Source organism: Dasypus novemcinctus, chromosome 10, assembly GCF_030445035.2.
Source record: "Dasypus novemcinctus isolate mDasNov1 chromosome 10, mDasNov1.1.hap2, whole genome shotgun sequence".
Taxonomy (NCBI): Eukaryota; Metazoa; Chordata; class Mammalia; order Cingulata; family Dasypodidae; genus Dasypus; species Dasypus novemcinctus.
In genome coordinates, this window is record NC_080682.1 from 38,959,432 (window position 1) to 38,973,464 (window position 14,033).

The 14,033-nt window shown below is 36.3% G+C and overlaps 1 protein-coding gene across 1 annotated transcript; it reads left to right on the forward strand.

The window, feature by feature from the left end:
- Positions 1-9,433: 9,433 nt before the first annotated feature.
- Positions 9,434-10,387, forward strand: LOC101411080 (olfactory receptor 4P4-like). Its single transcript, XM_004483933.1, has one exon. It carries the CDS (start codon positions 9,434-9,436, stop codon positions 10,385-10,387), a length of 954 nt encoding a protein of 317 aa, XP_004483990.1.
- The last annotated feature ends 3,646 nt before the right edge of the window (positions 10,388-14,033 follow it).

Consider the following 14,033-nt stretch of genomic DNA (forward strand, 5'->3'; position numbering starts at 1 on the left):
TGTGCCTTTGCCTTCGGTGACACAGCATTTCTGATGATGCCTTGATTTGGACACTTTCACAGCCTCACAACAGAATGCTTTTAACCTAATAAATTCCATAAATTTCCATTGTAAATCTCAAACCATTTTTAGTATACTGCTCTCAGCAACTCTTAGCAAACTAAAACAGGAGTCAAACCTCAAAAGCTCGTGTATGTATGCCATGCTAAGGAGTTTATCAAGAAAGACTGTGGAATCAATGAGGGATGCATGTAATAATAAAATACATATTTTGTGTTAGAAAATGCGTTCTGGCTGCAGTCTGAGGAAAAAGCTGAAAGAGGAAGGAATGCTAGCGGGGGGCCAGATTTGGAGGCTACTACTGCAATAATGTAAGAAAATACTGTTTTCCCAATTTGACTTCCATAAGTACTCAGTATATGTGGTAGCTTAAAGCATTTGTATTGTCTTACCTCCTGTTCCCCACCTCTAGACTCAGTGAACTTGTTTGTTTGGTTTTTTTTAAAGATTTATTTTATTTATTTTATTTCTCTCCCCTTCCCCCTCCCCCCGTCCCCCCAGTTGTCTGTTCTTTGTGTCTATTTGTTGCGTCTTCTTTGTCCGCTTCTGTTATTGTCAGAGGATGGGAATCTTTTAGTTGTGTCATCTTGTTGTGTCAGCTCTCCATGTGTGTGGTGCCATTCCTGGGCAGGCTGAACTTTCTTTCGCGCTGGGCAGCTCTCCTTATGGGGCGCACTCCTTGCACGTGGGGCTCCCCTACGCAGGAACACCCCTGTGTGGCACGGCACTCCTTGTGCTCATCAGCACTGCACGTGGGCCAGCTTCACATGGGTCAAGGAGGCCCAGAGTTTAAACCGCAGACCTCCCATGTGGTAGACAGATGCCCTAACCACTGGGCCAAGTCCGCTTCCCGTGAACTTGTTTTTGTCATCCAACCTCAGCTCTACCATTACAATCTCATGGGAGCCTTCCAAGGGTATGGAAAATAGTCCCATTCTCCTATCACACAATGTACAAAATGAAACTCTCACGTAATTTTCATTTTATATCTATTTTGACAATGTTCTTAATATGCTTATCTTCCTCACTATATGAAACTCTCCATGAGTGCCTGGTCCATTGATTTCAGAGTCACTGTTTTATTTCTAGTCAGGTGTGTATCATTACTCTCTTAGTCCCCTAGGGCTGTCATGACAAAACACTATAAACATTTGGTAGTGTAAAACAAAAGAAATTTATTGTCTCACAGTCCTGGAGGATAGATGCCTAGAATCAAACTATAAGTGAGTTCTTACTTCCTCTTTAACCTGTTGGGAAGAATAGAATCTGTTTCATTCTTCTCTCTTGGCTTCTGGAAGTGACTTGCTGGGAATTTGACATTCTCAGTTACAATATGACATTTTTCTCTCTATCTGTCTGTGTCCAATTTCCTCTTTGTAAGAAGACACAAGTAATATTGGATTAAGGTCCGCCCTAAGCAAGTCTGGCCTCATCTTAACTAATAGTGTCTTCAAAGATACTATTTCTAAATAGGGTCACAATCTTGGGATCAGTGGTTAGGATTTGAATGTATCTTTTGGAGAAAACAAGTCAATGCATAACAATCACATAATAAGAACTACATATCAAATGAATGGGAGACGTGTGTGAGTTACCGCTGCCCCCTAGTCTCACCAACATTTGCTGTTGTCAGCTTCTCAAATGTTAACCATTCTGGTGGATATATAGCAGTAACCAATTAAGATTTTACTTTTTTTCCCCTAAATTTTTAGTGAGATTAACCATCTTTCAATATGTTAATTAGCCATTTGGACAGCTTCCTTGGTGAAATGCCTATTGTGGTCTTTTGCCCCTCCCCTCCCCCTTTTTTCCCTGTCAAGTGATTTGTCATTTTTTATCTGTTTAAGAAGATCCCTTTTTGATTAAATTTGTTACAATCTCATGGCTTTAGATGCTGGTAGGAAAGAACTCTTTCAGTATAGACCCAGATAATCTCTACAATTTCCCCTTATTCTTAATATTTGCAAATATTTCATTGAACTTGCAAAATAATATTCTTTGTTTGTATATACTTGCATATCTATCTAAACATGTGTATATTATGAGCTGACATTCTAATATTTTAAAAATATTTCTGCAGCACAAGTTAAAATTTAAAAATATATGAGAAAACAAAAACATAATATATTTTAAAAAGAGAGAAGACTATATTCTTGAAAGTTTGTGAATTTGAGCTAGTGTTTTTACTTTACAACATTTTAAACAATATAATTTTAAGTGAAAATCAGAATGCATATGTGCTATGAGGATATTCAACTTAAAAAACATAAATGCTCATTTCTAGGTTATGGGGTTTAGTCTAATTTTAATTTATAAGTTTGGAATTTTTATGTATGATAAGTATATATTGTATTTATGGGAAGAAGAATACATTATGATTCAATAACAATTAAGATAAAATAGAAAAATGGAGGGATTTGTTCAATGGAGTTTGAAGAAAATGCTGTCCAAGAAGATAAGGTTACTGAGAATGCAGGTATAAAATAAAAAGAAATAATAATGTTAAAGACTTGGTAATATCTTCTACCACAGGAATATGGTAGGTAAGGTGATTCTTTGGAAAAATAGTAATGGGAAAATTAACAGCCATTAACATTGAAAAGGGAAGGTAAATTGTTTTAGTTGCTAATGGGCTGCCAAGTAATATACCAGAAATTCTTCGGCTTTTATAATGGGGATTTATACAGTTCCAAGGGTTAGAAAAATGTCCAGATCAAGGCATCAGGGGGAGAAGTTTTCACCTGAAGATCAGCTGCCAGTGATCCTGGACTCCTGTCATGTGGCCAGGCACATGGTGGCATCTGCCAGGCTCTGCCTTCTCATCTAGGCCCTTACTTTCAGCTTCAGGCTGCTCCACCTGTGGCTTTCTCTCTCATCTTCTATGAGTTCCTCCTCTCTGTTCCTCTGTGCTTCACAGATTCCACCCTCCAGCCTCAGGACCCTCTCTCTCAGCCTCTGTGGATTTCTCTCTGCATCTGCAGCCTTTGTTCTCTATATATTCATCTCCTTTATAGAACATGCCACTAAAAGCTTTAAGACTCACCCTGGGCTACACCTCACTGAAGTTATATAATCAAAGGGTCCCACATGCAGTAAGTTCACACCCATGGGAAGAGACAAATTCAAGAACATAACATTCTGGGGTCCACAAAAGACACAAACTACCATAGTCATAGATTGTGTTCACTCTTTAAAGTTTTGATTAGACTGGGAGATGCATGCTGAAGTAGCCAGCATCCTTCTCAAATGATTAACTGAGGCAACACTAGAGTTTGCCGCTTATCTACAACTCAGAGTTGATTACTCTTTCTAATGTTTTTATTTCCTCTACTGTAGGCATTATGTCCTTTCTTTCCAGGCCAACACAGTTTTGCATAATTATTCTGCTCACAAAATGAAAACTTGTCTTATCTTAGTTTCCAGATACACAAGGGGAAAAAATAAATGATTTGAGTGATATTAATATTAGGCCTTTGAACAAAGTTTTTAAAAAAAAAGTTCTGTTTCACCTTGGTCAAATTACCCTAATGGGAATTTACAGAATCACAGAGGTACTGGAATAAAATTTCTGCCAAGTTAAATATCTCTTAGTTAAACTTGTTTGGAAATCAAACAGGAACCATGTATTATCTTTGTATTCATTTTCCCAAGAAGCTGAGATAGAATGTGAAGATTGATAAAAATTATATGCCAACATGAATATTGGAGATAAATTTCTTCTTTTCATGAAAATTGAACTCAAATTGGAAAAAAGCCCTTGAATTTTCTATACTAAAAACTGAAACCTTTCTTTAGAGAGTAGGTAAGTGCCACTTTCATGATTCTGCTGAATTGTTTACATATTGAGATTTAGTAATACATATCTATTGAATTTATCAATTGATTTGAATTTTATGGAAACTATGGCTTATTGCATATATCTTATATTTAAATAGAGAAGCTGAGAATTGGACATTAGACACCTATTAAATTTTATTTAAATAGCCTTCAACTAAGTACTGCCCATGATAAAAAAGAAATATAATTTTGGCGTTTATTATTGAAGTAGTAACAATGATTTTCTAACATTTTTTGGAAAACTCTGGCCATAATTTAGTAATAGAAATGCAATCAATTGTTGAAACTGTTGCTCCTTCTACTTGGTAATATAGAGCATCTCTTATGGCTTTACATTTTTATAGAATCCATACATACTAATTTCCATTTACGGTGTCATCTGCATAAGTTAATTCAAAGGAGGACGACAATTTCTTTTTCATGATTTTTGAAAAGTTGAGAGGAAATAAATAAAAGCAGAAGCTGAGTGATTTGTATTCCAGAAAAGAAAATATTGAAACTCAGAGACCTAAGATTCAACACAAATAAGAAGAGCATAAAGTTTTGTTTTATTCTGTTTCATGTATGTCCAGTTCAGAAAGAATATTCAGCACTGACCCTAGCACACACCAAGTTAAGATACCCTGGGAGAGATAAGCTAAAGTATTTAACAAGTGCACTAAAATAAATAAATAATATAAAGCCAAGTAGTCAATTCTAAGTGTCAAAAGACCTTAGGAGGTTTGAGTATTCATTACTTGGTGGGTTGCAGTAATCAGTGAAATCTATCAAGAAAATGTAGGAGTTGAATAGACTCGGATGAATTAAACAAGACCTGAATGTCTGGCTCCACTCTAGCAGAGAGCCGTAAGAAATCTTATGGCTAAATGAAGAATTAATGCGTATTGATTAAACTAAAGTGATAACTGGAGATTTCTGACTATGTAGATTACATAAAAGGAGCAGTGTTTAGGGAATTTAAGATAGCAAAGCATGGTGGGTCCAATGAAAGGGACAGAGCCTGGAGGCTCTGTGATATTCATAGTTACAGTGATTATGTGATTGGACATTTTTAGTATCCAGGATGTTAAAGGAGATAAAAGAGACTATGACCTGAGACAGTAATTGTGAATTTATTCTGAAGTGCTTGGAAGACAGGCAACGCCTCACTGTTGCATTCTTAGAACTTATCTAAAAATCACTTACAGGGTCAGGTCTAGAAGGGGCCCTCAAAGTGCATCTAATTTAACTACCTCAATCTACTTATGGTTAAATCGAAGTAAAAAAGTGAGGAATTAAAATCATCTCCTTAGGAAATGGTATAGCCAGATAAAAGAGATAATGTTTCACTTTATTTTTCAAATAGTCCAGTGTTTTAAACGGTAGGGGTTGATAAGGCACATTGTAACTATTTTGTAAATGGGAAGATATTAAAGGATTCTTGTAGAAATATTAGGGCAATACTCTGCTGGCTTTTTATAGATATACTCGAAAATAAAGGAAATAATATTTTAAGTATTTCAGGAGCATAGAATACACTTTTTAAATGGTGCACCATATGGAGTTTGTATCAGATTAAAAGTAAATTAATATCCTCCTTTTATAAATTGGAGCCCAACTCCCTTATAAGCTGGAGTTGGTGTATTTATGTGATTATAATATTTTTTACCAAAAATTTATCAAAAATAGCCTATGTTAAAATATACATGTGCTTATTTTCCTGATAATTCCTGATTATTGCCTTTATTTTCTACTTTCATTATGCAAAGACAACCTTACATGGAAGGATTTAAATCTTCCTTTTCAAATATTACTTGGTTTACTAAATGATAAAGAATCTCAGAGATTCAGTGGGTTTTATCAGGCAGACTCATAGACTATTGGTGAGGGAAAAAGAATTGAGAAATCTTAAGGAATCAAACTCATGAAATAAGTTAAAGGTGAAGAAAAGAAACATTGGAATTAAAACGTAATTTTTTTCACTAACACGTAGGAATATAATTTTAGAATATGTTATAATAGAGCATTTTTTAAAAATTTCTGGGAATAATTTTAAAAGTCTACAATGCAAATGTTAATTGAAATAATTAATTTACTACTGTGGATATTCCTCCTTCACTACCCAAGAGAAAGGATGCCAAAAGGACATTGTGTGGAAATTGATGCTAACTATCAAACTCTGGATCAATTCATGTTTCTTATCTCCAAAGATCCTACTTTATGTTAAAGGCTCTCTGTGCGCAAATTAGAATGATTTTAACTCCACTAAAAGGAAAAATGAAAGAGAAGGACATGCAGTTTTGAAAAGAAATTTCAAATATCTTAATTCTGAAATTATAAATAATTAATATACAATATCTTATATACTGAGGTTCATGTTTTATGTACATGAAGTTGAGAAATTACAGTATGGTTTGAAGGGATAGATTAAAACTTGTTTACAAATAGTTCTTTCTTAGCTTATCAATGATTTTTGCAATTCTACCAGTAGAGAGCTATTTATCTGTTAAGTTTTAACATTTCTTACCAGGGAAACATTAAAAGAGGTGGTATTATATAACTCTGTAATAGCGACAAAAACAAAGGGGTAAAAATAATGGGAATGAAGAAGAGAAAAGCTAGTCTAAGTTGTTAAGACTGGCAATACAGGGAGTAAAATAAACATACATTTTTAAGATGATTGGTTAGGAAGACTTGAACAATTTATTTACGTGAATCAAAAAGAAGACAATTTATTCATGTAGGTATGAGATTGGATCTGTTTCTGACAATTCAAGCTAAACTAACTGATGCTAATCTTAAATGCCAATTGTCTCCTGAAAGTCAAATGCATGGTGGTGGTGTTGTTTTTAATTAGAGTTCACAGAAAAATCGTGCAGAAAGTAGTATTCCCATATCCTTCACACATGCAGTTTCCTTATTATTAACACTTTGCACTTGTGTGGTACTTTGTAAATATTTATTTTTCTTATGTTTGAGATGATGTGTTGAAGAAATATAATCCATCATTTGTAAAAGAAATATAATCTTTCATTTGTAAAATTAGAAGGATAGACCATCTTTACCATCCCAGTCAATTTAAAATATCTTCATAAATTTATAGTCTAAGTTCTCCCACTGGAATTCAATATTCTAGGAATTTGTTCTAGGTACTGGCAGAACAATGAATTGTTTACCCAAGATGATTTTACCTATTTTACAGAAGTGAGGAATTTGTGGTGATGATTAAGGTCAGGTACTTGGAATATATTTTTTCACCAGAATTGGAAAACCAACTTGAATGATGAAAGAATTAGCAAGGAGAAATTGGCAGAGCCAAACTCTCATGTCTAGCTGCTGTTATGACTTGGTTAACATTCAGAGAATAAGTAAAACAATTCTAAAAGTTGAGAATGACCAGAAATCTGCAAAGAATTTTACATTTTTTACCTTATTTAATCTCCACAACAATGCTATGGATAAATTGTATTACTCTCAAAAAACATGTAGCCTTCTTTCTGATGAGCTTATTTCTGGGCTTAGCATGAGGCATCAAGTTCATATACACCATATATTATGTTACTGTCAGTGAAATATGCCCAGATTCAATCTTATCAATGTTCAATAACATTAGAACCAAGCCTAGAGGAAAATTACTTTGATTTTTAAAAGTAAGGAAACAAAACACAAGAAAAACGTAACTGAGTATAGCATGTATAAAATGTTTACAAATTCCAAACATATTTGGTCGTTTTTCTGTTTATAACTCTTATACTTAGGATATAAGGCAGAAAGTTTCTCACATATATTTTTTTTCATTTTTTCCCTTCTTTATTTTCTTTTAAATGTTACATTAAAAAAAATATATAAGATGTTCCCATATAGCCCTCACCCCCCCTACCCCACTCCTCCCACATCAATAACCTCTTCCATCATTGTGGCACATTCACTGCACTTGGTGAATACATTTTGGAGTGCTGCTGTACCACATGGACAGTGGTCTACATTGTAGTGTACACTCTCCCCCAGTCCACCCAGTGGGCCATGGCAGGGCATACAATGTCCAGCATCAGTCCCTACATTACCACCCAGGACAGCTCCAAGTCCTGAAAATGCCCCCACATCATATCTCTTCTTCCCTCTCCCTACCTTCAACAGCTACCATGGCCACTTTCTCCACATCAACACTACAATTTCTTCCATTACTAATCACAATAGTTCCCTAGCAGAACACTAATAAGTCCACTCTAATCCATGCTCTATTCTTCCATCCTGTGGACTCTGGGATGGTTATGTCCAGTTCCCCTCTACATCAAGAGGGGGCTTAGATTCCACATGAATGATGGATATAATTCTCCTGCTTGCAGTTGTAGGCACTCTTGACTCCCTGATGTGGTGGTTAACCTTCTTCACCTCCCTGTTAGCTAGCCAGGGTAAGTCCAATAAACCAGAGGGTAGGAGTTGCAAGTCTGCTGAGGTTCAGGGTCTGGTTGTCACATGGACAGTCCAGAGATTCAGATCTCCTGAGTATACACCAACCCCAATGCCAACCACAGGTCTGGTAAGAGTAACAGAAGAGCCATGTGTAGAAAGGTCAAATCTGAGTCCAACTCTATCACACTCAGGAACACAAACTCCAAAGTAGGGCCAACTGATATGGCCCTGAATTCCAGAGTCATCTGCCATGCCCATCGAACCTGTGGGCTTCTGTAGTCCTCAGGAGAACCAGTACCTGGGTTTCTATCTACTTTGGCTGTCTCTGGTACCCTGCTGAGGTGTATGTAAGCATTAGCCCTCTGATGATGACCCTACTCTTTTTTGAAGACTCATAGCCATATAAACTCATTTGTCCTTTCCATTTTCCCCTTTTATCTAAAGTCAAGAAGCAGTTTTTAAAACCTGTTATTACATGTAGGCTGAGATATTCTCCTGGTCTGAATTGATCATTTTATTCAATGTCTTTTTCTAGTTACATCATCAGCTGGTGCTTGGTAGTAATTCCTTGGTGCCAGGGAGGCTCATCCCCGGGAATCATGTCCCATGCTGGGGGAAAGGTAATGCGTTTACATGCTGAGTTTGGCTTAGAGAGTCTAATATATAATATTGCCAACATAACACATATCAAATATTGGTATATGATTTTTTTTTCTATTTTCACTCTGCTTCATTTATGTTGGAATGTACTAAGTAACAGTGACACCAGCAAAGTGAGATATGATTTTTTTTCTTTAAAAGGGAAATTTTGCAATTCTAGTTGGGCATAATACCCAGCTGGTATTTGATAAAGCATGCTGAGATAACAGTTACATAAATACAATGTATTTAGTATACAATGCTAGTTTTCCTCTCAGTAACCTAACATTTTTTCCAATAGTTCAATTTTCAAGAAAGGGACATAAAGCTTTGCAGGAAAGTCTTCCTGAATAAAAGAGGAAAATTATGTTTTCTTTGACTCATGAACCATTTTTCTATTATAACCTTCACCACGCAAGGAATGCTATGCATGACCACATTAAAATATATCTCATAAGAATTCATTATTCATCTAATTTCAGGTGGCTACAAACTGCTCTGCATCATGGAAAATAATGTCACAGAATTTATTCTTTTAGGACTTTCTCAGGAAAAGGAAGTAGAAGTTCTCTGTTTTTTGCTATTCTTACTTTGTTATATTGCAATTTTGACAGGAAATCTGCTCATCATGGTTTCCATCACATGCAGTCAACTTATTAAACAGCCTATGTATTTCTTCCTGAGTTACCTCTCATTCTCAGACCTTTGCTACACCTCCACTGTGACCCCCAAGCTCATCATGGACTTCCTGGCAGAAAAAAAGGTCATTTCCTATAATGGCTGCATGTCACAGCTCTTTACCATGCACTTCTTTGGAGGTATTGAGATTTTAATCCTCACAGGGATGGCCTATGACCGCTATGTGGCCATCTGCAAGCCTCTGCACTACACCACTATCATGAGCAGGTGGAGGTGTAACATCATGATTGCTGCTTCCTGCGCTGGGGGATTCCTGCATTCCTTTAGCCAGTTTCTTCTTGCCATCGTCTTACCCTACTGTGGCCCCAATGAGATAGATCACTTCTTCTGTGATGTGTATCCTTTGCTGAAACTGGCCTGTGCTGACACAAGCAGAATTGGTCTCTTGGTCATTGCTAGTTCAGGCCTATTGAGCCTGGTGATTTTTGTCATCTTGTTGATATCTTATGCTGTGATCTTATACACGATCAGGTCCTATTCTGTGGAGAATCGCCGCAAAGCTCTTTCCACATGCAGTTCCCATATCACTGTGGTGGTCCTTTTCTTTGCTCCTTTACTCTTCGTTTATATTCGACCAGCTACTACTTTACCAGAAGACAAAGTTTTTGCTCTTTTTTATACTATCATTGCCCCCATGCTCAACCCTTTAATATACACACTAAGAAATATGGAGATGAAGAATGCAATAAAGCAACTATGGTTCTGTATCTTGGGAAAGAAAGGAAATAGAATGAAAGTTATTCTTGATTCTTACCATTGAAGTTGTTGAATGTCTCTTCTACCCTAAGAGCTATAAAATGCATAAATCTTATTTCTTATATCTGGCAACATGTATATGAGCAACACCCAGATATGAGCAAAAGTTTACTATTCCCAAGATTTATCCAGGCTTTTTCTTGGCTGTACTTTGTTTTATGACTTTCTTTTTTCTATCTCTTCTGCCTTATTGATACTTCAAATAATTTAGATATTTAGTAGCAGACTATCTGGAGCATTGTGAAACCCAAATCAACATTGAAAGCCTCTAGAGTCTATGCTTATGTAAGATTGTATTTCATGAAGAAAATTCCAACCACCAAATAATACTTTAAAAAGTAATTCCAATATTTTAACTGTATCACTGAGAGAATATCTTAAAGTATCTAATTCATGGCCATTAACAATATTATATAAAAATTTTCACCTTCTACTCTGATAATTTTGTAATCAATAACATTCTGGAGTTTCCCACATGTCCAATACAATACCCTCTCCCAAGTTCCAGATAGAAATAGTGTTTTTTTCTTTTAACTCACTTTTCAGCTTAGATCTTTCCTGAAAGAAAACAACTTTATCAAATTCTGGTACCATATAGTGTATTTGTTAAGGGTAAATGCTCTCAAATCAGAATCACTTGATTCAAAACCAGACTTGGTCACTTATTTTGTCCTGAGGCAACTCTATGTCTAACATGTCATCTACTACAGATGGTGATAATAATGGCACACCAATTACAAATTAGTGAGAGCTGCTTGTAAGGGGCTACCACCTTGCTTTTCACATAGAAACAACTGAATAAGTATGAGTCGTTTGATTATTCTATTGTTATGCATTGAAAAATGTCTAGTTTTATAATGACTAACCTCTGGAGCAGTGGGGGATAAAGATGGAAAAAAAGGTAAGGAATATTAATGTCATGTTTCTGTATCAGGTGGAAGTAATTTGTTCTTGCAATTGTCAAATAAAGAATACCACTTAAATTCAATGCATCAATGTGAACATTTTCCCCCTTAGAACTATAATAATTAAAAGCAGTTCCTCCCCCTCAAATGGTAATCATAAGTCATCCTAGAGGAAATTTTCTCAAATCAGGAAGGGCTGGAAGCAAAATATGGCCACTGCATAATTGGTTCAGATCAAGGAGGTCTTCAGAAATTCCAGCAACCTGAAATTGCTAACATAAGAATTTGTTTTCAGTTTGGTATGTAAGACACACTGAGTAAATTTAGGTTATTGCTGAGAGGTCCTAAGATGGGTGGGTAATATAAACCTCATTTTAAACTGCCTAACAAATAAAACGGGAAGCATTATATTCTAAAGGTTCTTGAAAAATACCTTAACACAATTTTTAGTTATTTTTTATCTAATTCCTCAGAGTTTTATAAAAATTTCCTGCAAGTGCAGCTTGAGCAGTACATTAGAGAACAGCACACAGGAAAAATGTGGAAGATGATCTTCTGCTTTACCATAAGTAGGGGCTCTGGTAAGACCAAAAAACCCTGAACTTCACCCCTATTTCACTAACTCTAGCCTCCAAACCAGCCAGATATGCTATTGAAAAGCAAAACATCAAAAATTAATACAGGGAAGCGGACTTGGCCCAGTGGTTAGGGCATCCGTCTACCACATGGGAGGTCCACGGTTCAAACCCCGGGCCTCCTTGACCCGTGTGGAGCTGGCCCACGCGCAGTGCTGATGCGCACAAGGAGTGCCGTGCCACACAGGGGTGTCCCCGTGTAGGGGAGCCCCATGCACAAGGAGTGCGATCTGTAAGGAGAGCTGACCAGCGTGAAAGAAAGTTTAGCCTGCCCAGGAATAACATCGCACACATGGAGAGCTAACAAAACAAGATGATGCAACAAAAAGAAACACAGACTCCAGTGCCGCTGACAACAACAGAAGTGGACAAAGAAGAACACACAGCAAATAGACACAGAGAACAGACAATGGGGAAGGGGGAAGGGGAGAGAAATTTAAAAAAATAAATAAAGAGCATTTGTCAAAAAATTTTAAAAAATTAATACAGCTGTTTCTTTTCTTTTCTTTTTTTTAAGATTTATTTATTTATTTCTATCCCCTTCCCCTCCACCCCTACCCTCACCCTCACCCCCACCCTCACCCTGGTTGTCTGTTCTCTGTATCTATTTGCTGCATCTTCTTCTTTGTCCGCTTCTGTTGTTGTCAGTGGCACGGGAATCTGTGTTTCTTTTTGTGCATCATCTTGTGTCAGCTCTCCATGTGGGAGGTGCCATTCTTAGGCAGGCTGCACTTTCTTTCACGCTGGGTGGCTCTCCTTACAGGGTGCACTCCTTGTGCATGGGGCTCCCCTACATGGGGGACACCCCTGCATGGCACGGCATTCCTTGCGCGCATCAGCACTGTGCACGGGCCAGCTCCACACAGGACAAGGAGGCCTGGGGTTTGAACCGTGGACCTCCCATGTGGTAGATGGATGCCCTAATCACTGGGCCAAGTCTGCTTCCCAGCTGTTTCTTTTATTTCTACTCTTGTAATAAAAATTTTGAACAGGAATTATTAAAACATCGGGGGCAGAAGATATTAGAAAGAGCAATTATTAATAAGAGAATTCCAACTTAAACTCCTTCATTTATGTACCAGATTTCTTCCTTCACACCTCTTCAAGGACATCACTTCATTTCTTCTCCACTCTTCCTCTGCATAAGAAAATTTTTCTCTTTTAGATCATTGACATCAGCATAAAACTGTTGGGAAAGTTTTATGATGGGAATCTTTGAATCTTCCCATTTCCTGACAAGTGCTTCCTTCCACATTATCCTCACTGCATTGTCTTTGACTAAGATATTTAGTAATTCTGTAGATATGAAAGTTAATCTGAAGAAAATGACAGTAATGACAATAATGCCTGTTTAAAGACTGCAAAGTAGAACACAATAGATTGTCACACTGTGAAAATTGACCAAATTTATCAGTTTTGTATCCTCCTGTAAATTCATTTCAGCATTTCTTACCAAACCATGAATATGTGATATTTGATGGGTGTTTTTCAAACTGATTTAACTTTCCTCATTACATGATTTCAATCAATATCTTGTTATGTGTTCATTTTATATTTGTGTGAGAATAATGATTACATTCTTTTAAAATGCATCCTTTTAACAAAATTAATTTGTATTTATCTTTTCTAAATCAGAACAAAAATATTTTTTGTCCATATTTTCCTTTTCAATTTCTTCTTCCAATTTCTGTTTTTTTTTCCTTCCTATGGTCACTATATCTAATTTCTCTTCTTCCAGTTTTGTTGAACCTATTCAAATGAGGTTTTCACCTCTACCACTTCAATGAAGCTAGTCTTATCAAGGTCACTGATTACTTTTATATTGGCAGTTCTGGGATTTGATAGAGTTCATCACTCTTTTTCCTTTAGATATTTTGACTTGGCTTGAGATCAACATGCTTTCCTGATTTTCCTCCTTTTTTTTCATATACTTTTTATTTTTATTTTCTAAAGGTACTTAGATTACATAAATGTTACATAAAAAATACAGGAGATTCCCATATGCCCTGCCCCTAACCCCCACATTTTCCCAAATTAACAACATTCTTCCTTAGTGTGGTATATTTGTTACAATTGGTGAACACATTACACATTTTGAAGCATTGCCTCT

Excerpts from the sequence above, each read along its gene's own strand:
- LOC101411080 (XM_004483933.1), top strand. The coding sequence starts at position 9,434 with ATGGAAAATAATGTCACAGAATTTATTCTTTTAGGACTTTCTCAGGAA.